The sequence below is a fragment of the Coniosporium apollinis genome, assembly GCF_000281105.1.
Source record: "Coniosporium apollinis CBS 100218 chromosome Unknown supercont1.18, whole genome shotgun sequence".
Classification (NCBI taxonomy): domain Eukaryota; kingdom Fungi; phylum Ascomycota; class Dothideomycetes; genus Coniosporium; species Coniosporium apollinis.
Genome location: NW_006913280.1, coordinates 206,175 through 230,904, shown reverse-complemented (window position 1 = coordinate 230,904; position 24,730 = coordinate 206,175). Strand labels below are relative to the sequence as shown.

Here is a 24,730-nt window from a genome sequence, read left to right as displayed (position 1 = left end):
TTACAATCGCCAGGACCACCACCATAGTACTGTTTACGGAAAGGGAATAGTAGGACTAGCTCTTAGCTGACTACTCTACGATACATTGTGGCAATTTCGATCAGACCAATCGGCTGATGCTGATGTGAACATCAATTTTGCGGTTCTGCAGCCCATGTTTCCATGGCCACGTCGTGGATACTGTTGATACTAACCTTGTAGTGCCGACGATGTGAAGACTCAGCGCTCCTGGTTGTGCGACGTGCAACATCGCCAAATACGCTTGATCTCATCGCCATTCAATTGATTAAGTTGACGAAGTATATGGGGCCATTTTTGGATTCCAAGTAAGGCGTAGTAGCTCTCGCGGCGACAGGGCTAGCATTCGTAGGTATATAAGAATAAAGCAATCAAACTCGCTCTACAATTCTCTCCCCCAAGCACACCCAAGCGGCACATCCCTCATAACCACATCCCCATCCCCATCGTACCACACCCCCTCTTCCAGCACCTCCACCGTCCCCACCGGATCATTCACCCTAACATGTAGCCCGCCTTCCGCCCACCCCAAAATTTCCGAATCGTGCCCATCAGACCCCACGGACCTCTCCGCACCCACATCCACCATCCCCACATCCCCATCCCCATCCCCATCCACACCCTCGCACACCAGCCCATAGCGCGTGATGCTGCGGTCCACGACCGCGGAAGCGGCCCGCCAGGGCTTCCCGACCTGCCACACCGCAGCCCTGCCATCGAGGTCGAGCGCCCAGACCGTCAGGTCCGGGGTGCTGTGCACCGCGAGCTCGGCGAGGCGGTCGAGCGAGCCGATCACGGTGCCTTTAATCAGGACGGGCCAGGGCGAGTCGGGGCGGCAGGTGAAGCAGGGTGATCCCAACAGTCCGTTCGGCGAGGGCATCCAGTCTTTCCAGCGGGTATATTCTCCACTGTTGTGGTCGGGCGTCCCGGCTGTCGAGACTGAGGATCTCGCCCCTTGCTGCTCCCTCACCGAGATCGCGAAAACGTCCGGCGGGACCGAGTACAGCACGATACGGTCGCCGTACGCGGCTATGACTCTAGGGCCCCAGCGCAGCTCGGCGCTGGCGGCGTAGAGGAACGAGACTGCGCCGGGCTCCGGAGGCTCGAAGACGATTTTGCGGAGGAGCTTGGTGGGGGAGCCGAGGGGTGCGTCACTGCCGAGACAGAGCATGTTGCTCGCTGGGTCGGTGAAGAGGACATGGTAGCCGTCGCTGAGGGGGACGGCGTTGTAGTGGTCGCAGCCGGAGGGAGGGGAGGGGGAGTGGCGGGCTCTGTCTGGTGGGGTGTCAGCAAACAGAGATAAGGCCGATATTGCGAATATCAGCGGAGTCCATGTTCGAACTCCGGGAGAAAAATAGATGGTAGCAGAGAGCTTTGTCGAAAGGACAGACGCGGTTGGCAGGCGCGCTAAAGGTTGTACAGGAAGCATCACACGTGCACTTACCAGTAGATGAAGACCTCGTCTCAGTACCAAACAGCGACCAAAACTTCCCGCTCAGGCACGCCTTGCGAAGTTGACGCCCCCTCGAAGCCACTCGCTGATTCGGATGCGCAGTACTCGAGATGAGTCTTAGCTTCTTAGCCGAATCGATACCGCGCCGTGGCGGCAGGAAGTAAAGGCAATCACTGGGAGTCGCGAGCGGAAACCAGCGGTTGAAGTCCTGTCCGCTTAGCGCGTCCACCCAATGCAGTTCGACACCTGAAGTACAACCAAATGCGACGCATCGCTGTTGCGGACAGATCGCGACGCTGCGGGGTGGATCGTCGTCGGAGCAGAGATGGCGGTATATGCTGCGTGGTCCGGTCTCGATTGGGACTCCCGGTCTGAAGGGGCTCCTGCATGTGTTAGCGGTCGGATGTCAACAGTGTGGTACATTGCGGATCTATTCAATGTTCGCGGTATCACTCACGAGTGTCCTTCGTTGACACCGCTCAGAACGGCTCCGTTGCCACCTAGGTGAAGATTCCAGGTTTCGGCTGACTGTGTCGGCTGCGCAACTGTTCCCCTTGGCCAGTCATTGCGACCGTTGCTGCTGTCCGATATCGACGTCCTATCATCGCCCGCCGGATACAATCTGCTGGTGAAAAAAGAGGGATTTCCAGACTGCCTCTGGCCCGTATTGCTTTCCCCAGATTTGCCAGGACCAGACGCTTGAGCCATGTCCTCCGGACCATGATGGAGATCACAGACCAGTCCCATTCTGCCGTCCAGCAGAGCAGCGATAGCAAACCGACCCGCGGAGGCATCCATGCTCGTAGCGAGAACTCGGCGTGGACATACTACGCTGGTCACGGGGCGCAGACTGTTGTCCCACAGCAAGTAGACGTAGATCATACCGCCTTCGGCAACCAGCAGGTATTTTCCACAAGTGCTCGCGGTAAAGACAAGGGCGCCATTATGTCGACCTTCTGGTCCAGCATATCCGCTCGCAAGATCGGCGAAGTCAACTTTTGCTGTCCGGGTAATAGCGCTAGGGCGGCGACGCACGCCGCTTAGTGCGCACTCTCTTGATATGCGTCTACTCATTGACCAGACATCTTGCAATCCATCAAGCTCTACGGTACTGAACCAACCACCACGCTTGAGCATCTCGATCAGAAGGGCCTGGTCCAGGCTGGCCAGCATCCACGAACGACATGTATGTCTGGCAGCATCGAAATCCGCTGGTGAGAGATAGCTATACACTTGCTGAAGAATCTCCGTTGGGATCTGATATGCGAGTGGAATTCGCAGAGGTCGAAGCAAATCGATTGTAGCCATCCAAGCGCGGCATGTCAGACGGAGACTCTTGAGGGAGTCCAGCTCCAAATTAGCGATGATGTTCGAGAGGACTGATGGCGGCAATGAAGCAGGAGTCTGTGCTAGTCTTGTTGTAAGGATTAGCATCTTGTATGCATAAATAGATGATACGGTGCCACTTACTCAGTGTCTGGTCTCACCAGGACCTCAGACAAGCCAAGCGTGACATTGTTGTACGGCGACCGGCCCGAGGGCTCGAGGATACTCTCATTGTCATTGATAGCCAAGGATAAAGTGCTGGGTACTTGCACAAGTGAGCTCGTGTACTCCGACCCGTTGAGACTGGGACCGCTGAACAAGAACCCTGCAGGTGATACGACCTCGAGACTCTGGGTGGAGACGTCAAACCTGTTCACTAGCGACAGGTCCCAGGTAGAGTTTCTAGCCCCGTCGGAGTCGTGAGGTAACACGCCAGTACGGTCCACGCTTAACGAACTTCTCCTGGAGGGGCCAGCGGAGGTCGAAGGGCTAGAAGAGTTGCTGTTTCCAGAGTGGAAGAGCGATGAGATTATATGGTGGACCGAGAGGTTGGGCCTTTCACGCCGCAGTCCGCGGCGAACAGAGAAGGGTACGATCTGTCTCAGGCGCCCATGTTGTGCTGCCCCAGCTAAATCTCTTGCGTTTGGCACGGCGCTGATAGATGATAGTGGGTGAGGTGAGTTTGGCAATTCGCGACTTGTAGAGGATGTATCGGTCTGACAAGCCGGTATCTGTGCCGATGGCTGCAAAGCACCCGAGCCATTTCCCATGACCAAACCGTTCGATGCTCGAGTATCCATTGGTGCAAGCTCGGTGGCTGTGAATGGGGATGGTTCGCTGGAGCACCTAGAAGAGACCCCCAGTCGACTAGGAGGTCCCAGGAAGAGATTGTGCGAGGAAGGACTTTGGTATAGGGACACGACTTGAGGGATCGCTGGCGAGAGCACAGGAGAAACAGGGGCCGAGTTGGTACCAGCGACCCCTCGAGAAAGGTATATGGAAGAAGACGTCGTAGAGGCCTAAAGCTCTGTGAAGAGGTGAATAATATCAGGCAGTAGGTATCGGTCGAATGTTGACAGTTGAGAGTACCCAGCAATGGGCGACGGCAGGCCAGCCGCAAGTGTGTCAGTACGGAATGCGAAGCCTGCACACTCGGGGTGCTCGGTAGTTGGTTTAGGAAGATTCTGTCTTAAGGATGGTGTTGGAAGCACGGTGCTTGCTGCCTCCTTCCCCAAGGTGAGCAGCGCCGTGAATCGGGAAGGAGCGACACCTACCGGCAGCAAAAGTGTGCTGGGCTGTCCAGTCTCTATGCTCACATGTTAAGTCTAACAAGGCTTCATAACAGATTTCGCGCTCTACAGAAACACACGAGGAGGCAAATACAGGGACGCGACTGCAAATGTCCATGCGTTGGAATTGACTATGATGGGCTTAGACAATCATGTCGCGTGACACCGCCAAAATCGAAATCTATCAGCGACAGAACGTATCAACATATATAATAAGATGAACATAGAGCACGGGAAGTATTACAAAACAGTATATACGACCAAGAAATGCGTGTCAATCGTCGATAGGACTGGTGGTGCCGGTACTCGCATTCCGCGCGGCCTTGTCCGCTATCCATACATCTTTGAGGCTGCGCACAGTTAGCTTCGTAACAGAGAAGCGCACTGCCTATTGCTTACGGTATAATCAAGCTCGGGTTAACAAAGCGTAAGTCGGTTTCCCCTGCTTCATCGACAGTCCCATCGTACTGCACTTCTGACTGTTCCTCCTCGGTGTCAGGGTCGACCCAAGGGTTCGGTTCATGGACTCCAGGGTCCAGGTCTGAACGCTCGGCTCGACGAATACTCCGCAGCGCGATAAACTTCATCAGGGGTCTGTAGGTGCGAGTGTAGACGTAGGCGAACCAAAGCGTCAGGAGTATGAGCGGAAATATGAGGGTGGATCGGATGAACGCTTGGTTGAGAGCCAGTTGACCGGCCATGGTGAGCTGGAAGAAGACGGTGCCAACAATGACGCGGTCGCATATCATCAGCCATCCTCTGCCAGTGGAATGCTGCCGGTGGTCCATAGCGTATAGCAGCTGATATTTGTGAACGAAATGGCCGAGAACGAAGTAGGCCAAACCGGCTAGTAAGACCTTCCATGATGACCGGAGAACGCTGTAAACCATGCAGATGATGAAGATGAGGAGAGTCTGCGGTAGGTAAAAGCCGTAGCTGAAAATTGGCGGCTGTACCAGCTCGGCATAGTCTAGAATTCAGGGTTACGCGTGGTTCACTCTTCACTGAGATATCAACATACCTCGAGGCGTCTTCGCGCCAATGCGATAGATAGGGTATGTCGCAAGACTGCCAAACTCGAGCAGCCTAAAAGGAAACAGACCTAAGCCCTGCAAGATGATGAAGTTGACATAGAAGTTCAGCAAGCCAGCTAGCGAGCTTGCAAGCGTGTGAGCAAGCTTCGGAGTGTCTTTGAGCGAATCGCCAATCTTCTCCAAAAAATCTAGGTAGCCAGAGAACGTTCCGAGGACAGTGAAGACGATGAAGAAGTTGAAGAAGGTGAAGAAGAAGTTCTTCGAAATAACAGACAGTTCCACGTCTCCTTGAGATATCATGCCTTGCAAATTCGAGAGCCCTAAACCGAGTGTCAGTCGGGAACGGCACAGAGCGCACGCTACTTACAATCATATAGATACGGCACCAGCACGTTCAGCAATGACACTGCGATAGTCGGCAGCTGTGTCACCACTAAGGAGCTTACAATGCTATGCTGATCCAGCGCGTTGCCAAGTCGGGGTAAGACCCTCTTAATTGTTTCGATGTTCAATGCGCCAGCAATTGGGACAAGAAGTGCAACCCAAAATACAGTAAGAACTGTGATGAGGAACGTTATCGACCAAGCTTGTAGCATTCTCCTCGAGCGAGGCATGTACGTGTTGGGCCAGACAACATCGGGGGGAGCTGGACTAGTATTGGCTAACAATTGCAATGGCGACGGGTCTAGGACAGCTTGAACTGCCATTTGCTGGGATGGGTGGGTTGGTCAGTAAGACATTCGTGCACGATGGGGGTATAAAACGTACACAGCTTGCAACACTGTCCATGGTGACAAATGCAAGAGGAGTCGGCTCGAACTCTTTCTTCCGTAATGCCTTAATCTGCTCGTCAAGCCGCTTCATCTTCGTCTCATAGTAGTCGATGGCGTCAACGGTTCGATATCGGAGTTTCCATGGGCCATACCAGACACGCGTTTTGGGCCGGTCACGGGGATAAGGCGCGATGCCGGTGTAGTTGTTGCCGTTCCTGAGCAGATGGCTGTCCTCACCATCATCGTCATCCAGATCAAGGCCTGGTCCAGGTGGCGACGGCTGCGAAACAGGCAGTGACTCTAGATTACGCTCGACGCGACGGGCACCAAGGTATACTGTCCAAGCCTCCTCGAGTCTTCTGAGCGTAGTCATCCTTTCCACCATGAGATCGTCCAGCTCCTTCCAGTTTCTGCACAATGACACCTTTTCCACCTTTCCTATCTCGAGGTACTCCAAAAACTGCTTGATCTTCTCCTCTGACCTTAGGTCGGGTGGTATGCCTGATAGCCGAATGGTGCGGTCGGTAATGGTAGTTTGACTGCCCAGGTACTCTTGACGAATCTCGATAATCGTCCTAGTTTCCGACACGATCAAATACATTATGAGGCCGGTGAAGAAGTACGCAAAGACCAGGTACATCCATAGATAATCCGTCTCGTACAGCTCCGCAGCTGCTTCCGAGAAGTCGAATCCGCTCGCAAGGCGCGCATGATCGGAGTAAATTGCCGACGCGGTTGTATTGTGGTCTGTATCGTTCCCAGGAAAATGCAAAGGCTCAGGGTACTGATCGTGGACAGGTTTGATCACAACTAAAGCGAAGACCAATGCTATCGACAGGAACTTGATAGCCATCCTGAAGAAGGCAAGGAACTAGAATCCGTAAGCCTCTAGAGTTGTACACAGTCATTCATGGACCTCCATTACCACATAGGCATCTAGTCCTCCTGAAGCCAGCACTTGCTTGTTGGTTATCTTCCATAGTGCTGGTATCCAGCCGAGTAACGAGTTCGGAAGCTCGGGGAGGGATGTAGCTTCGTCCTTGTGCCTCTTGCGCGCTGCGTAGAGCCCTGGCCATCTCGGTCGTAGTATCTATGGCGCCATGTAAGCTACGTCGTATTTAAAGGCTGGATTAAGCTCACACAGAAGGTAGTGAAAGCTCCTAGCCCAAGCGCGACGGAGAGGACTATCTGGATAGCCGTATCTCTTGGATGCTTGTCACCCCAGGGAACGTCCTTGTCGGACAGTATGCGCAGCTCATTATCCATTTCTGTTAACAGCCATCAGGTCAGGCAGCTCTGCCGGGTGCAATATGTCCTTCGTGAAGCTTCACTTTCGCGGACTCTCAGCGATCAAGGCTCAGACGAAGTAGCCGTCACCGGAATTCTGCCGCAAATTCGTATGAGAGGATGCGGCAACGACTACTTGGTCTGAGCCTTGGATGATGTCGCGCGACTAAAATCCTGCGGAATTTCCCGAAGTCTTGGACAACTCCAAGCCGTCCGTGTCGCGATGGCTGCATCGGCCACAAAGATCAAGCCAGCGTTACACGTCGAAGTCCGTCTCAAAAGCACAATCGGGACTTTTGTACGGACTGACTTGGTAACGGCAAACAGGAGTATTCATGGAGCCTTATTCAGTAGCTGACTCTCCAGGTCCGCGAGGAGGTATCCGAATGGCTTTGCACAAGATTCGTGCATCTCAAGTTAAAGCAGCAAGTGACCGACTATGGTATTCAAGAGCATTTGCCGTTATGCATTGAGTACTCTCAGATGGCTGACTCCCTGCAGAAGGACTCAGTCTTGGTAACTATATCGAGTCAATCGACGTAGTGGACTTCTCAGGCGACCAAGCGGACACTTCTTCTCATCGGCTAGAAGACGTGCAACTCGATGTTCAAGCCTATGAACTGCATAGCAGCAGCGACGACGGATCACCGCGGACTGTAGTCCCCTCAGTCGAGAGCGACGAAGCCGATCCATCTCCGCAGATCCGAGTCACGCCTCTGCCCAGCAAGTCGTTGAATGGTGTTTGGAATGCGTAAGCCGTCCCCCAAGCCTGCTCTGGCTTACCTGCGTTATTGATTGTCCGGGTAGACTTATCTTTGATGAAGCTATTCCGGCAAAATTGCTACACTTCTTGACGCGCATGAGTAAGATATCTCGAAGCTGTGAAGAGATGCTGGACACCACTGAAACTGACAGTCTCCCTCACAAAACATCCGAGCCTTAATCTAACTATTCTCAATTGGAATCGTCTTCTCTTACTGCATGGACCACCAGGAAGTGGCAAGACGACATTATGGTCAGTGAAAGTTTAATCTCCTTCAGCAAGTCTTTATGTTCTACGTTCCTTTGAAAAACGAATTGTTCAAAACTTGAACATCTACGGTCACATGACTAATTCGGTACATGTTTTGCAGCCGAGCGCTGGCTCAAAAGCTAACTATTAGGCTGGGCCGCCAATTCACGCATGGAAAACTCGTGGAGATCAATTCCAACTCACTGCACAGCAAATGGTTCGGCGAGAGCGGAAAGCTTGTTAGAAAGCTCTTCGACAGCGTACATGCTATGGCCGACGACGAGACCACGTTGATCTGCGTGCTTATCGACGAAGTGGAGACGCTGACCGGCTCCAGAGAGAAGTCTGCTACTGGAAATGAATGTGGAGATGCATTAAGGGTACACTGAATGCTCCTGTTATCCTACAATATTGCTAACGTTTGCAGGCGACAAATCAGCTTCTCACAGCACTTGATCGGCTCCGTCATAGACCCAACATCATGGTCTTCTGTACCAGTAACCTAGTGACAGCCATTGTAAGCGGAGCTCGAAAACAAGCCCTATATGCCTCCACTGAACCAAGATAGGACCAAGCTTTCCTCGACAGAGTCGACATCAAGCAATACATTCCGAACCCACCCCCAAGAGCGATATACGAAATCCTTCGGTCTTCGCTGAATGAACTCATCCGCTGCGATCTTCTGATCCCAACCGACGACCCGGATGACGCTTCCGACGGAGCATCTAGCGACTCCGTCAGCCTGGTTCAGGCAGGTTCAGACTGGGAAGTCCTCGTCCTTGGGTCCTTCCCCAGTTTCGCAGAGATGAATGTTCATTTATGGAATCGGCCAAATGCACCAGCAAGGAAGCTGTGGAAGCTTGCGCAGAGGTGCGAGGTGCGTTGGGATTTATTGTACGCTTGTCCACGTGGCAGCGCGCTGACACCAGGATCAGGGCTTCAGCGGACGAGCACTCCGGCGGCTGCCTTTCCTTGCGTTAGCCATGCATACGTACAGCGACCCCTGTCCTGTACCTGAAGCACTAGCGGCGCTTTCCCTTGCTGTCGATGAACATGCGGGCCGCATCGTGAAGAATGATGAACCCTCCCATCAACCTGAGCTGATAGAAAGCGGTTTATAGGCAGTACTCAGCCAATCTTCGTAAAGAGACGGAGTGTTTTGTGTTGCTTAGCACTTGTTGCTTTCTCCCCGGATTCCCTGGATTGCTGTTCTGTTGCATTGTTTCTGCCGCGATCCGCCAGCGGCATTCTTCTGCCTTAAATTGCTTAGCGTCCGATACAGACGGTGGGCTGTTAAAGCGCCTATAATTTACAATTCCTCCGCTATAGCACTTCTTCTCAAGGATGTACAATACCACACGATAATGGACTGGCAGACTGTTCGACCAATTCACCAAGCTTAAGCCGCTAGATGCCGTCTCTAGACTGGCCGTGTATCTTGCATATCAGCCACCCATTTGCGGCTCTATGCATGAGAGGCCTAGAAAGGCTGGAGGATCCAGTCCTCGATCATGCCAGGCACTGAATTCTCATGGCTGTGGTTGTTATGGGCAACTCGGCCCGTAATTCGTGCTGTGGCTTATTTCGCTACACAACGCGCAGGCACGAAACTCGAGATACGGGACATGAACCGCTGATAGCCGCGAACTTTTCGAGGGAGAGAGCACACAGCAATGCGCGCAATTCTGTGCGCGCAATCTTTCTCGGCTCTTGCCGACAATTGCCGCTATCGGTACTGCGGGATGGACCCTTCAGCCGCGTTCGAGGCTGTCTTGAGGCGCGTCTTCTTGCCTCGCCTGTCAGTGCGATATCGTGCCGCTCTTGATCATATGCTCGAGCCAAGCGGGGGTTTTAGCACGGGGACTTCCTTGCCGACGACGGCCCGCATCTCTTCGCCCGTGGCTCGCCTCGCAGTGCTGCAACTTGGCGGCGGAATGATCTCCTGGAATCGAGAACGTGAGCTACCTCAGCTAAATTGAATAGACCCGCAGTAAACCCTTCCAAGGCTCTTATCTCGACATTTGGAGCAGCTCTGTAGAAACCCTCTAAGGGAGCCACAGGCCTTATCAGCCCTGCATACGATCGGCTCGACAACCCTGCGATGTGACACCGTCGTGCACCGCCGAGCTAGGTGAGATCGGGGGTAAAATCTAGGTAGGTAGAAGGGAGCTACTGTACATAAAGGCCTGGAGGGCCCCCCCGCCACTTTTGCTCTCCAGTAGATTCATAGCCATTGCGGCCATCTTCGAGTCCTCACTTCCCTTCGTCGATTTGTGCTTTCCTCCTCGATATCGAAAGCGACCATCATGGCGCACGGCGACATCGAGAAGATCACCACCGATGAGCTGCCTAGCTATCCCGTCGACCGCAAGGCCTCAGGCCAAGGCCGGCGCAAGAGCTCCGCCGTCAATCCTGAGATTCTTGCCGGCGAAATATTCGATGAGCGCTTTGAGAAAACCCAGCGCGGCTTGAAGTCTCGCCATGCCCAGATGATTGCCCTCGGCGGCACCATTGGGACAGGCCTGTTCGTTGGATCGGGCCAGACGTTGGCAAGAGGTGGTCCTGCATTCATACTCGCAGCGTACTGCTTCATCGCCTTTTTGGTCTACTGTGTCGTCGTCGCTATTATCGAAGTCGCGGCGTATCTGCCGACACCCGGCTCATCGATGAACTTGTTCGGCTACCGCTACGTCTCGCGCAGCATGGGATTCAGGTGCGTTGCTCCAAGCGGCCCGTGTACCAGATACAGAATGGAGAACGCTAACCTACAATCAGTCTTGGCTGGCTATACTTCTACTCTCTCGGTATATTGGTCCCATACGAGATCACAGCTGCCGGCCTAGTCATCGAGTACTGGAATCCAAGTGTCAGCATTGCGGTCTGGATCACCGTTATGATAGTCGTCATCGTCGGCCTGAATGCTCTACCTGTAGGCTTCTACGGCGAGACTGAGTTTTGGTTTGCATCGACTAAAGTCATCATGATGCTGGGCCTGCTCATGCTCTCTGTCGTCCTTTTCTGGGGAGGCGGCCCAGATCGTGACCGTCTCGGCTTCCGCTACTGGAGAAATCCTGGCGCAGTGAACGAATACCTGGAGACAGGCGATCTTGGAAGATTCCTCGCTCTCCTTAGCACTCTTGTCCTTTCCTCCTTCCCCTTCGCCTTTGCGCCAGAACTCCTCGTAGTCACGGGTGGCGAAATGAGAAGCCCGCGCCGCAACCTCCCTATTGCTGCTCGGCGCTACATCTACCGCCTCATCTTCTTCTACGTCGGCTCCGTCCTAGCCATCTCCGTCATCTGCCCCTCAGACGACCCGGCTATCACCTCCGGCGGTGCGGGCGCTGGCGCCTCCCCTTTCGTTGTTGGCATAAAGAATGCTGGAATCCCGGTGTTAGACTCCATCATCAACGGTGGTATCATTCTATCAGCCTGGAGCTCTGGTAACTCGTTCCTCTACCTATCAAGCCGCTCGCTATACTCGCTCGCACTCTCCGGCAGCGCACCGAAGATGTTCAAGGCCTGCACCAAGAAGGGCGTCCCCTATAACGCCGTCATCTGCTCCTCTCTCTTCTGCGGACTCGCCTACCTGAACGTCGGATCCAACAGCGCAGTAGTCTTCAACTGGTTCGTGAATCTTACGAACGAGTCCGCATTCATATCCTGGATCTGCTGCTGCATCATCTACCTACGCTTCCGCAAAGCCTGCATCGTGCAGAACATCGAGGTGCCGTACCACAACTTCCTCATGCCCTGGGGCGCCTATGCCGCCATTGCCGGCTTTGCTTTCTTGGCCCTCATCAACGGCTTCAATGTCTTTTGGCCCCAGCTCTGGAGCCCGGCTAGCTTCCTCACGTCGTATATCGGCGTCCCCATCTTTCTGGCTATCTACTTTGGCCACAGGATCTATGCGAAGAGCGATCCGTGGGCGCATGCGCCCGAGGATGTGGACATGTATACGGGTCTTGCGGAGGTGCTGGCGGATGAAAAGCCGCCTAAGGGGGCGCAAACTGGATGGAAGAGCTGGGTTACTGCGCTTTGGAAGTGAGTTCTAGATTTGGAACGGGATGGTCTGAGTCCGGTGTTTGGTGGCTGGGTGGGAAACAGAGATTTGGGTGGTTGAATCGATGCACGAGTTTCGTTGTATATACTTGTACTATCTGGGATCCGTAGCGACTCAATTGTTGCTTGAAGCTGCAAAGGGAGCATAAGATTACCACTAATCATGACGGCACTCATGATCATCGACATCTTGAACATTGTAGCATCAGCATTCATGGCTGCCAAATGCAATTCCAAATTGTTAGAAGCCGCTCGCATTGCAATTCGAAGCGCGGACCAACCGCCGTCCCTGCCAGTCTCTGACATGATGTTTCTCATGGTCCCTTGGTCGTCGAGGCACGATGTGGTAGAGTTGTACTGTAGGTCACGTGAAGAGAGCTTTGTGACACCTCTTACATCTGTGTGCAACGTTCTTAACTGCGTCCGAGCCAGTGACTAGCGCATGACGATTACGGCCCTCTACTGTACACTCCACCTCTAACAATGAGTAGGGGTTGAACCGAAAGTTCTACCTATCCATGCAATGCGATTTCACCACCACAGCTTCCCGAGAACTCCCTAACAATGCACGCTCCTGTCTACTGCAGTTTCCTCCAAAGCGCCCGATATCTACCCTGCGCCACATGCTGCGGCAAAATCTCTAGCACACTCCTAAGCCGGCCAGCATCGAATGGCAGGCCCTCCATACGCACAGATTCCAACACGTAAAGAGATACGGTCGTCATTGCCAGCGGCGGGTCTCTCAATTTCGCGGCGACAATCTCAACATCGAGGGCCTGGCAGTGCCACAGAGAGTAAGCCCGTAGGTTCGTGAGCGAAGCTTTGGGCTGGTAGTTGGCAGGTAGGCCGGCTCGCCATGTCTGGACCCAAGCTTCCGCTGTTTTGACTTCTAGAGGTCTCTCAGAGGTTTGTTGAGAAGTGTTCTCTAGCGATCGAGAAAGCTGATTTACAAGTCGAACATTTACTGTACTCAGTGGCTGTACGTTGCTGTTTTGTGCGGCGCTTGACTCAGTTGTCACGTTTTCAGACGAGGCTGTTGCTGGTATGAAGCAGGTGTCCTGAGATTTTGCGGTAAGGACCTGGCTTGGCACGGCAGCAATGTCGCTGTCCTCGCTGTCGGCGTCACTCGCATCATCCTGAACAACTGGTGGCTGTGCCTGCGCGGCCGTCCTGGTAGGAATGACCCTGACACTTCTGACTGGGACACTGATGGGAAGATTCAGCTCATGAAAAGCCGGCCTCGGCGGGGTAGGTTTGATCTGTTTCCTTTTCGCTTCCAGTACATCGAATAAGCGAAAGCCGGCGTAGGCGTCTGAAGCCGCGTACTGCTGCTGCTCCATTGTCAAGTCCTTGCTCCAGTCACTTGCTCGGACTGGTCCCTTGGACAAGGGCAATTGCAGGTGCTCCTCCACTTGGGTTGCGAGCGCGACCAGAACCTTGTTCACCTTTTCCGGCTGCGATTCGGAGAACCTTACAACACGGTGCAGGTGGCTCAGCTCGAGGTAGCCCTGAGGGTTGATGCCAAACACGTCTCGCAAGCGTGCGTAGTCGCCTCTGACATTGACGCCCACTTTCGTGATTGCCCGTGATTCCAGGATCTGCCTCAAAGCTGGAGCAAGCAGCTCGTCCGCCGTGTCACCACGATGAACAGCTATGTGGAATAGGGCAATGCGATCCTCGCTGGCGATCTGAATGAGGGAGACACTATTCTTGATACCATCTCTTGGGAAGCAGTTAGGTTTCCATTCGAGATCAAACCCGAGGACGTTCTTGTCGGCAAAGAGTGCAGCCACTCGCTCTGTCTGTTCCTTGTTCTTGCAGTAGTGAACGCGGACGGCCTGGCCTTCCGGATCCCGATAGAGGCGATAGTGCCAGAACGCTGCACCACTGCTTCGAGAAGCCTGCATTGCGTTTCTCAAATCCTCGGTGGGAATCTGATAGGATAATGGAATATGCTCTTCCTCATTGGACTCGGACTCGCTCTCGCTACCCTCATCACTCACTGCTTCACTTCTGCTGCTTTCAGTACCCTCACTTGCAGTCTCGTAAAGCTCGTCGCTAGCGGACTCCTGCTCGCCGAAACTGTGTCTCTCGCCTGGGCTTTCGTGAAGCTCGCCACAGTCAGACTGCTGTTCGCTAGCGAAGTTGTCACAGTGACCTTCCTCGACCGCGTAGCCGAGGCTGGTCGAGCCACTGTGCATAATACCATGAGGAGCTTGCTTGGGCGAAGTCGGTCTGAGGTTCAGGGGTCTATACGTCGAGAGCTGTGAACTTTTATTCTCACTCTCAGCAGTTTGAACTGATATCGAGGAAAACTTTTCCCGGAGCGTCTTTCTGGCTGTAGTGCGTTTTGAAGGTCCTGGACTAGTGGCATTCTGGCTTGCGGCGCTTTGAGCCGAACTTGGCGACGAGCTTGTGCCCTTATCACTCGTATTACTCTGAGCTGAATTTGGCGATAACTTCTCCAGGCGTACGTTGGTGGACGCAACGTATTTCGAAGGCGGTGGACTACTGTCATTGTCGCTCGCATTGCTTTGGGTGGAAGTCGGCGGCGGGCTAACGTCGTTCCCGGTTGAAGCGCTCTGCCTCGAAGTCGGCAACGACTTCACCTTGCGAGCCTTGCTGGACGCTTTGGGATTCGAACGTCGTGGAGCAGTTTCCTCTTGGCTTGCAGTGCGTTTGGCTGAACTTGGCGTTGGATTAGTGTCGCTGTCGCTTACGATGCTTTGAGTCGAACCTGGCAACAGCTTCACCCGGCGGACCTTGCTGAATACAATGCGTTTCGAAGTTGGTGTAATAGTGTCGGTCTTGCCCGCAGTGGTTTGAGCTGAATTTGGTGATGACCCCACTCGACGTGGTGTACTGCGCCGCTTAACAAGTTTCCCCTTGGATGCACTCCGACCTTCCACTTGTCGGCTTGATGAGACCTGGCGAGCCGCCAACAGGGTTCTCGATCTAGTAGTTGCGCGATCAACAGGGACTCTTCGCGAGTTACTTATTGTCTTTTTGTGTCTCTCCTTCACTCGCGGTAGCCGGTTACGGACGAAAGCACGTAGATCCGCAGCGCGGTGCTCCAAAAGACCCATGCTGTCTTCCAATCTCGCTCTACGGAATATCAATTGGTGCGCTGCATCAAAGTCTGGCCGAGTCTGTACAATGGCAAACGCCAGATCTCGTAGCTCACGATCGATCTTGCGCCAAAGCGTAGACTTCCGCAGCCATGAGCCTTCCTGGCGGGTGGACGTAAAGATGTCTCGTTGAAAACGGAGTATTGCGTCTGCCGTGTACTGCACAGGAAGGAACAGGTAGACACCACGATAGCGTTCCACTTCGGACAAAGGTGCATTGTTCGCCATCCATGATAGACGTACGTGGTTAACAATTCCATTGTCCTCGACTAGGTTGATCAGCCTTGGTCTGAGCGCAGTTCTGTGAAACATCTCGCATTTGTCCCAGCATTCGAAGAGTGGCTTGTAAGCCTCGGATCGATCTTCAAGTGTGCGTGATTGCCATTCTCTCAGCTTATCGACGACCAGCCTCAGATCTTCATGGCTTAGTTTGACGTTTTCATTTTGGGTTATCCATGCGATATCAAAATTATAAGTCTGCCAGCATTCCGGGTAGCCACGAACAGGATCCAGATTGTACCGTATTTGCCGTGTCAATCTCCGGGATTGATGAGCGGTCGCCATTATGTCGTATAGTGACTCTTGGAAATCCTGCCTATCCCGTTGCCACAATTCCCGGCACCGGCGCTGCCATCCGTGGAGCTCTTCAAAGTCAAGCTTCATGCCGGCAGAAACAAGCGTGGCGTTGTCAATCAGCTTGACAATCCCCGTGGCCCACCGATAGCTTTCTCTCAGCGTTACCAGCTCTACAATCTTTGAATCCATTCCTTTGGACAAATCCTTGTACTTGTCTTCCTGTCTCTTGAACAACTCACAGAGAGTTTCAATGTCTTTTATTATTGCGTAGACATTTGGAGAAAGCGGTTCGAACACCGTTCGATAGGCGTCGTACGACTTTCGCCCTTCTGCGCGCTCTTCAGCTTCTCCCTTTGCTTTGACGTCGGTGACGAGTTCGGTCACGCCGTCCATCCACGCGGCCAGCTTGACGACCTCTGGCGACGGTTGAGGCAGTGATGCAAGACGCTCTTGCACAGCTGCAAGCCTTTTCGCCTCAAGCCTCTCCTCATCCAACTCTCTTTTGATTTCCCGGGCTCTTCGTGCTAGCCCTTTAACCTTGTGCCGAATCAAAGCATCGAAATTAGGGCTCAGCACTGACTTCCTACCGGAATACAAGCCTAGCGCGTCCCTATGTTCCAGAGTCGCCTCTTGAATCTCGTCTTCCACAGCGAGATATTCTTTTCTAATATGCCCTATAGCTTCTTCAAACTGTGATGTTTTCCTTTGGAAGTCATTCGTAATCTCCAGCACTCTTGCAGCCCTGGCAACCTCCGCGAGCCGTTGCCTTTCCACTTCTGCCTTCCTTTTCTGCTCCTCGGCCAGTTCTTTTGCTTTCATCTCTTCCAGTGTTCGCCGCTTAGCCTCCTCGCTCAGCCTTCGAGTCTCCTCTGCGTCGATAGGTCTGGAAGCTAAGTTGAGTGGACCCGCCCGCGGTTTCGCATTAGGACCGAGAGATGCAGGAGCGGCTTTGGTGGGAGCCGTGTAGGGCTTTGGAGCCGGGGGTCGCGCTAGCTTTGCTGCGGTGTTTACAGCTTTGTACGGCATGCGAGCCGGAGCGGTCTTGGCAGGTCTGACTGTTGCAGCGCTTGGCTTGACGGGTGGGCGTTTCGTGGCATAGTGGGCCTTGTTCAGAGGTGTGCCGGCAAAAGGGATGTCGTTAGAAGGGGACCAGGTACGGTCTCGAGCTGTAGGACGCGTCTTGGAGGCGAACACGATGCCGTTCGAAGGCTCCCAGGTGGTCATAACGCGAGCGTGCCGCAGGTTGATAACTTTGTGCTGGAGATGTTCGGCTTGTGGAAGGCTTGGGGGGCAGTGAGCATGTAGAGTATTCATAAGGAAGCATGAGCACATACACTTTCGCGCACTGGATCTGCCCTCTGCTGTCATCTCCCATTGTCAAACGGGATACCCGCTCCAGGCAGCAGCACCTGTCCGCTGCCAGCGAGCTGGTGCTTCTCGTGGCAGAGGAAGCACGGACGAAGCATGCAGCGGTCTGGCGGTTGCGAAGCATCACACTCCATCTCAGGCGCCTAACATGGACCGCAAACTCGACGCCTTATCCTTGAGACGTGACGGTTTAGTGAATAGTCCTGTGAGGAAGTGTCGAATAGTGAAGATTCGCATCGCGGCGTCACGAATTTGAGACTTGGCGCCCGCTTTTTTCGCGTCTTCCGGAGTTTAAGCGAATATACAGATCTATCTTGTGTTGTCTCCACAGACATCAGATCCGCCGAAGACAGCAAAGGATGGCGTCGCAACTACTACCGCTGGGTATCTGTTTCGCTTCTTAATACATGCCCTCACTGACAGCCTCGCAGAGCTCATCGATAAATGCGTCGGTTCTAGGATCTGGGTCATCATGAAGGGCGACAAAGGTAGAGAGCAGTGGTTAGAATATGCGGCCTCGGCTTACGTGACGCAGAGTTCAGCGGCACATTGCTCGGTTTCGATGATTATGTCAGTACGTGATTGCCGCAGGTACACTGTACTGACTCTCCAGCTGACAGCCTGCATAGACATGGTCCTCGACGATGTAACCGAATTGTACGTGGCCGTCCAGATGAAGCGAGCAATGAAGCCATGCGGCCTTTGCTGATGTCTTTGGCTACTAGCGACTACTCCGGTACGCAGACCAAGCTGCCAAAGATCCTCTTAAACGGAAATAATGTCTGCATGGTACGTGACTGCCCTCACCTCCTCTCAATAGCAGTCCAACTGACATGACATGAATCCAGCTCATTCCGGGTGGTGAAGGGCCTGTAGCCGCAAGCACATCATGAACTAGAAAGGTCTAGCTATCGAGCGGTTGAGCGAGCCTTGTTTCGTCGTTGAAGGATCATCGCTCAGCCAAGTCACGGGGAGTCCTCATGAACTTCCGTTGAGGTGGTGATATGGAACGACTTGCAGCGACGCAGAAGCGAGTCCAATCTCCACTGCTTTGAAAGCGGTTTGGCCTTTTGCAAAAGCAGGCGCAGTAACTGAAATTGCGGCGAGACGTCCGTGCCTTGCTCTGTCGAGAGGCCTGATCCAGAAAGTTCACTTGTAGTCTTTCAAGCTGTTTGTACTGGACTCTTAGTTCCGACTCATGCCGACTCATAGTTGCGAAGGAGGGTGGGCTCGTCCGGCTCGCCGATACATTGAATGAATGACTTCATGCTGTGGACTGTTATCGCTACCAAAGATTAGTTCGAGTGTAAACACTTGCTCTCGACTCGATCGACCGGAGACAAGTTTGAAAGATCTCCTGCCGACCTGCTGGCCGGGCCATTGAGAGGTTGATGGGGCGACGGAGCCATTGCCGGTCTATGTCACCAAGCGCAGCTACGAGTAAAGTGCCGGGCCGGGCAGGTGAACGGTGAGGCATCGCTTAGGGGGTAAAGGCTTGGGGATGGGCATTCGAGATGCCGGTAGGGCGCGGGAACTTTGCCATGTACGGTAAAACCTGGCCTCCCCGTGATTACGCTCCGTTAGTGCAAGCCGCGCTGCGAATAAAATCAAGCAGGAGATTGCTCCGACTCGGAGGTTTTCCCGTGAGTGAGCAGGCCAATCGCAGTATTACTTGATATCTATCCAACATCCGCTCCACCCTCGCCCAGGGCAACGGGATTTCCGAGGGGTGCCACAGTCAATGTTCGCCTCATAGATGTCGAATGACTTGGCCGCCGAGTACCTAGGCTCCGTTAGATTGCGGTCGCAGAACGAAGCTACCAATACGTGCCGGTCTAGACGACGAGGCATAGGCGTGTACTGTGCTTGCAATCGGGGGCTGTGCTCTACCAAAGAGGCCCTCTACGGGTCGAATATCGTTACCTGGGTAGGGCACGGCTTCAGGTAGTCTACGCTTGGCGACCCGCGATCCGGCTGGCGGCTAGCCGTATCCAAGCATGCTGCCCCAGCCTGTCACGCAACGGCCTGGCCGTGGGCGCGAAAGAAGAATGCCTTCAGATGCGCGTGCCCGTCTGTTTGTGATTCGGCGGAGTTTGGCATGGCGATCTGGCATCGTCCATTCAGCGGCGGTTACCGAGTGCAGCGTCCCTGCATCGCGTCTTGGGAATGATATCACGGTCCGTGGCCGCATTTTGAAACATGTTTTCGACGTTTTTCTTTCAGCAGGACTGTAGATCGTCGATGCACCTGCAGGCTCTTTGAACCCCTGTCCACAAATCTAATCGATCAAGGGACGACGAGCGCGCCCGTCTGTTAGTTGTAAGGTAGCATCAGAGCAGCAGCGAAACGCAAAACACCTAGAGCCAGCACGTAACGGTCGACCAGACTGAGAACAGCGTAGCCCAACAACCTAAAGGTCGATTTTCTTCTAGCGGCACCACAGCGCCGGGTGCCAGGAGACGGAGCAAGCGCTTCGCCGATCCGATGGCGCGTGGAGTATACTCCGCTGCCACCAGCGACCCCAAGCCCCCGACATGCTCTTCCCCCCCCCCCCTCGGGCGATTTGATCGTGTTCTCGCACGCCTTCGACCAGATCCGGGGCGTGAGACGAGATGCTCATCCGCCGTCACACGTCACACCATGCCTAATCATTAGCAAGCCATCGTCTCTCACCACAGACGCACCGGCGCAGCCACAGATGTCCATGGCGAGAAGGATCTCCCACGCCCCCCAGCAGTCGACAACCCAGCAATCGCATCCCCTCAAGCGGGCTAGCAGCGCGGGCGGTTCTGAGCACTGACTTGCTTGCCCATGCACCTGATCGAAATCGCTCTCGGACGGGAAGCTGCTCGGCTTCGTCAAGTGCCTTCCACCCCTTAGCAACCCCAGACCCTCTGATTCACCAGCTCTGAGCATCTCCAGGGCTTCCTCCAGCACGAGCGTCTGAAGCTTGGGCACCTCTCGGTGTCCACTCCGATCAGTCTTCTCTGAGTTTTCGCTCTGGCTTGGCTGCGACCCGTTGTTTCCCTGCTCCACTTCCTGGTGCGCGCTTTCGCCTTCAACCGCGGCGTCCTCAATGTTCCATCCTTGTTCCTTTAAAGGGAACATGCAGGTTTGTTTCCTGGAGGAGTTCTTCAGCTCCCGGCACCTGTATCTCAGAAGTCCATGATCCGTCGGCTGCCCCTCCACCGCGTAACAACACGAATTCAACCCCCACGGCCAACAACGACCAGAGGACGAAGCGAAGCATTGCTCACTCGCACTTACATCACTCTTCTGATGAGTCTTGCCTGCTGATTCGACGATTCTGGTTTCTCTTTTCCTGCGCTTTGCGCGCTGCAACAATTCCCCTCCATACCAATTCCTGTGACGTTCTGGGCCAAGCCGCGCGCACGCGATCTATCACCACGCAGCGCAACCTCAGACCAACTTTCTACGCCCGCGGGTCTCATTAATAAATTCCACTTCGCGAACTCGTACACCACTACCTACATCGGCACCGTTCTCTTCCGACACCCTCAATCCCTTCCTGCTATCCACTACACAGACTGTTCACACCGGCGGACACTTCCTCGAAATATCCATATACTAGAAAGATAGATTGCCTTTAAACCAGCCGCCACCTTCCAAATACCAAGCATTGCATACCTGCATACAACAACATTCATGACCGAGCTGAGGCACACGCTAGAGCGGCTGGGCCTATCCCAGTACCTCAATGCATTCACAACGGAAGGATTCGATACCTGGGAGACGTTGCTAGACATCACTGAGTCCGACTTGTGAGCCTTCCAGTCATACTTGACCTGATCCTGGACTAACACGCGCTCTCCAGGACCACCTTGAACGTCAAGTTAGGTCATCGCAGGGTCAGTATATGCCATCTGTTCCTGGAAACGATTCTCACTGGGGGCGGTTCTTCAAGGCCTTAAACTGACTGAACCTGGCTCATAGAAACTCCAACGAGCTATAGCGGAGGAGAGAGTTCACTCTGGCGATCGGGCGCTTTCACTGGTTCCCGGGAACGCTCCGAGCGTTGATGGTTCCTACCGTAGCGATGAGTCGGCGACAGAGAGCAAGACCAGCAAGAGACGAGAGTATGCAGCGCCGGATGGAGCAACTCCCGTCACAAAGCGCAAGTACCGACGTCATCCAAAGGTATGCTGTCAACTGATGTGTCGTTGCTGGTTGGCATACAGTAACTGTCTCACAATATCTTGGGTACTCTTCCAATCCGATCTTTGACTAACCGTTGCGCAGCCTGACGAGAATGCCCCGGAGAGGCCAGCTTCTGCCTATGTCATTTTCTCGAATGGTTAGCAAGCTTTACCCTCGTAATCAGCGAACGAGCTGACTTCTATTGCAGATATGAGAGAAGATTTGAAAGGCCAGGACCTCTCATTCACCGAGATTGCCAAGACCGTAGGCGAAAGGTGGCAGGTTTTGTCGCCAAACTACCGAGACAAGTACGAGCGGCAGGCCGCTGCGGCTAAAGAGAAATACTATACGGAGCTCGCCGAATACAAGAAGACACCGCAGTATGCGCTATACCAGGACTACTTGGCCGATTTCAAGGCCAAGCACGCACCTCCAGCGACTGGTAAGCATTGAACGTAAAGCTATTCCAAAGTCGATGCGCTAAAGAGTGACAGAAGGAAGACGCTCGAAGTTAGAGCCCGAGATGAGCTTTACCGCTCCTAGTAACAGGAATGACTATGCGGAAAGGGTTGCCAAACGACTGAGTGATGGCTTCCTCGATGATTTTCGCGATGGACGTCGGAGGTCGGGCTCAAGTCCGGCTCCCCCCTTGCGGCCACGACGACCGCGTCCCGTGTCGGGATCTCCGAAGGATCACCCGGTAACCAACACCAACTCGCCCAGACTCCAAGACCCCCAGTCTTCGATGCCCGTTTCACCGGTCTCTGCTTCCCTACGAAGAAAGACTTCCTTTGACCTGCCGCTTCACACAGGTAGCGCTTCAACTTCGGACGCTCACGATCGAGGGCTGGACCGTCGTATGTACTCGGCGCAGCCCTCTTTGAATCATTCGTATTCGGCCTCGTTGGCAAATGCTCCCGTCCTCGGCCAAGCAGCACAGTCACCGCAGCTTAGGGATCTGCTTTCCAGGCGGCCGCATCGCGAGTCCGCGACGCTTCCCCCTCTTGTACACGACGATACGACGATATCCTCGGAGAGCATCGGGTACAGTCCGCCTTATCAAGGATCATTGTTGCCAGCTATAGATGCTGCAAAGGAACACCGCGTGCTACCGCAACCCGTCCCTACACCAGGCTACACAGTATCCCCACTCGACCGCAAACCGCTTCTGCCCCGGCTGCAGGCAGCGCCGTTCTCTGAGTGTAGCCACGGGTCACCACTGGCAGCGTTGCTGCGCGCAGGCGAACTGGCACGCGACGCCGATATGAGAGATTGAAGCAAAGAGCTTTCTTGAGTGTTTGACTAGCTGCTACACTCCTACAGTTTGGTGACCTCTTCAGCAGCGCACTCGTCGCGCTAGTGCCCTTCGCTGACGCTTGAAAGCCAAGGGAACGAGTGGTTCGTTGCAGAAGCTGCCGACCGCAGCAGCCGGCTGGCTAGCTGGGCAAAGGACGCAACAGCGCCGGAATGCACTACACTGCCGCATGAGGCTAGCCCTATTGTGCATGTACGCGTCTCTATCAACACACTCACCTGTTCGGAGTTCGCTTAAGGAGGCACTCTCACGTCATTTACTCTTGCCGGGTCCTAGTTTTACCTTGGCATATTCTCGATACCAAATCGACGATTGATTAGAGTACACTGTATCTCAGCATTCACGTCGGTCGATATGATCACAAGGTTAGGGCCAATGAATCTCTAGGGTTAGGCTCCTGCGTTGCATTCGTTAGCGTTCTGTTCGTTCGAGTGGCATCTGGAATTTTGTTGCATGGTTTGGATATGTGGTTCAAGGCCAATAGGCCGGCAGGACGCTATTTGCATCTCTCCGTAGCATGTAGAATTCAGCACACAACGCTGCTAGGTAGATGGGGAGCGACAGCGGACAGCTGCTTCTCTGACCAGCGTACTCACCTCGCTATCACTCTAACTACTGCACCCGCTGTTTTGTCGTGACAAACTTCAATAGGGACGAACAACTTCAACTCTCCCCTGATGACCCTTCCCTTCCTGCTCAGCGCCGCTCGTATCGGAAAAATCTCCTAGATTTCACAACGGACACCGGCCAAGATCTCTCAGGCCCGAATGCCTCATCACGGGTTTGGGAGCTGGACCCTTGGGAATATCATGGAGTGCCGGACGTAGTGGCACGTGGGGTGGCGTTGTTTCGGGACATGCATCAATAACGGAACACCCGCCCCGTTTTCCTACCTGCATATATGGATCTTCCAGTCCTTTCCCCACCGCGGCTCGCTAGGACGCTGCACTGCCGGGGCAGGTGCTGTGTCACTAAAAACGCTCTAGAAGCGTCGGACAATGGGGCCGCGTCCGCGACAGTTCGCTTCGGAGGCGGTCTCGCCTCCGCCGATCACGGGATATCTTTGTGATCCGCGGTATATCATTTTGTAGCTCACATATCATCGGCTCGGGACAAAGTCTAGAGATCGAGGATCTCGATCTCGTCTCAGTGCGAATTGCGAAAAGCTGCTAAGCTTGGGGGCAGTTTCCGGTAATTGGAGATGCTCGGAGTTGAGACTGCTTGAGAGCAAGGGGGCTTGGCAGCCATAGATAGCACGTGATGAAACGGGAATTGTGGCCTGAGGCAGATATAGATCTGCTGCTCACGTGCCACTGCTCTTGTGCAGGAGTGATAAAATACTTAAGTATCTACTACTGTTCCTTCTGATTCACGCGTAGTAACTGGACTGAACACCAAGTATTGCAACAGGTCTAGGCGCCTGCAATGTAGTAGCTTAGCATCATGACCTACACGTGACCAAGATACTCGCCGATTCTCAGAGTCAATTCCGCATACCAAACAGCAATGCAGCGAGCTGAGATAGTAAGGCAATCCAGAGGCATTAGATTGCCTGCTGGTAAGACGGCTCAGCCGCTTCACTGTCAGCTCGCTCCTGTCAGCCAGCCAAGGTCGGGCATCCCGTACATGGCTGGCGGTGACTCTCAGCACTAAGGCAGAGCTGACAGCTTCCGCTCTTGTGCAGTTACTTCCTCAATCTGTGTCCGTCTGGTTGCGTGTCGGATTTCTAATGTTGTCTGAGTCGAACTGCGCAATAGCATGTACCGCCCATGAAGCGGTAGAAGATGAAGTCCACTCTATGGAGTAGGCTCAAGCGAGATCAAACCTCTCAGCTTGCAGGTACGTTCCTCAACGCCTTTGTCAGTGGCTTCCAAGAGCCCACGGTAGGATGTATTTGTTACTTCCTTCCTCAGCCGGAGCTTATGGCTTACGCC

At 53.9% G+C, this 24,730-nt stretch overlaps 8 protein-coding genes across 8 annotated transcripts; 4 read left to right on the top strand and 4 right to left on the bottom strand.

The window, feature by feature from the left end:
• Positions 1 to 400: 400 nt before the first annotated feature.
• Positions 401 to 3,597, bottom strand: W97_04209 (uncharacterized protein; the record flags this gene model as incomplete). The annotated part of the gene is made up of 4 exons (XM_007782101.1): positions 401 to 1,293; positions 1,463 to 1,854; positions 1,929 to 2,885; positions 2,942 to 3,597. The coding sequence occupies 4 exons, from the start codon at positions 3,595 to 3,597 to the stop codon at positions 401 to 403; spliced, it is 2,898 nt and encodes a 965-aa protein (XP_007780291.1).
• Positions 3,598 to 4,481: 884 nt separating this feature from the next.
• Positions 4,482 to 7,159, bottom strand: W97_04208 (uncharacterized protein; the record flags this gene model as incomplete). The annotated part of the gene is made up of 6 exons (XM_007782100.1): positions 4,482 to 5,056; positions 5,108 to 5,440; positions 5,488 to 5,830; positions 5,889 to 6,764; positions 6,819 to 6,983; positions 7,034 to 7,159. 6 exons carry the CDS (start codon positions 7,157 to 7,159, stop codon positions 4,482 to 4,484), a joined length of 2,418 nt encoding a protein of 805 aa, XP_007780290.1.
• A 244-nt stretch (positions 7,160 to 7,403) lies between these two features.
• Positions 7,404 to 9,313, top strand: W97_04207 (uncharacterized protein; the record flags this gene model as incomplete). The annotated part of the gene is made up of 9 exons (XM_007782099.1): positions 7,404 to 7,493; positions 7,547 to 7,622; positions 7,682 to 7,931; positions 7,988 to 8,043; positions 8,096 to 8,195; positions 8,314 to 8,572; positions 8,620 to 8,709; positions 8,761 to 9,069; positions 9,128 to 9,313. The coding sequence occupies 9 exons, from the start codon at positions 7,404 to 7,406 to the stop codon at positions 9,311 to 9,313; spliced, it is 1,416 nt and encodes a 471-aa protein (XP_007780289.1).
• Positions 9,314 to 10,498: 1,185 nt separating this feature from the next.
• W97_04206 (uncharacterized protein) lies at positions 10,499 to 12,237 on the top strand (the record flags this gene model as incomplete). Its single annotated transcript, XM_007782098.1, has 2 exons — positions 10,499 to 10,905; positions 10,968 to 12,237. 2 exons carry the CDS (start codon positions 10,499 to 10,501, stop codon positions 12,235 to 12,237), a joined length of 1,677 nt encoding a protein of 558 aa, XP_007780288.1.
• A 592-nt stretch (positions 12,238 to 12,829) lies between these two features.
• W97_04205 (uncharacterized protein) lies at positions 12,830 to 14,452 on the bottom strand (the record flags this gene model as incomplete). Its single annotated transcript, XM_007782097.1, has 1 exon — positions 12,830 to 14,452. The coding sequence occupies one exon, from the start codon at positions 14,450 to 14,452 to the stop codon at positions 12,830 to 12,832; it is 1,623 nt and encodes a 540-aa protein (XP_007780287.1).
• An 818-nt stretch (positions 14,453 to 15,270) lies between these two features.
• On the bottom strand, positions 15,271 to 17,179 carry W97_04204 (uncharacterized protein; the record flags this gene model as incomplete). Its single annotated transcript, XM_007782096.1, has 2 exons — positions 15,271 to 15,356; positions 15,436 to 17,179. 2 exons carry the CDS (start codon positions 17,177 to 17,179, stop codon positions 15,271 to 15,273), a joined length of 1,830 nt encoding a protein of 609 aa, XP_007780286.1.
• Positions 17,180 to 17,682: 503 nt separating this feature from the next.
• On the top strand, positions 17,683 to 18,216 carry W97_04203 (U6 snRNA-associated Sm-like protein LSm5; the record flags this gene model as incomplete). Its single annotated transcript, XM_007782095.1, has 6 exons — positions 17,683 to 17,707; positions 17,755 to 17,811; positions 17,859 to 17,897; positions 17,953 to 17,980; positions 18,049 to 18,112; positions 18,172 to 18,216. 6 exons carry the CDS (start codon positions 17,683 to 17,685, stop codon positions 18,214 to 18,216), a joined length of 258 nt encoding a protein of 85 aa, XP_007780285.1.
• Positions 18,217 to 20,989: 2,773 nt separating this feature from the next.
• W97_04202 (uncharacterized protein) lies at positions 20,990 to 21,934 on the top strand (the record flags this gene model as incomplete). Its single annotated transcript, XM_007782094.1, has 5 exons — positions 20,990 to 21,105; positions 21,159 to 21,192; positions 21,278 to 21,481; positions 21,584 to 21,638; positions 21,690 to 21,934. 5 exons carry the CDS (start codon positions 20,990 to 20,992, stop codon positions 21,932 to 21,934), a joined length of 654 nt encoding a protein of 217 aa, XP_007780284.1.
• Between the last annotated feature and the right edge of the window lie 2,796 nt (positions 21,935 to 24,730).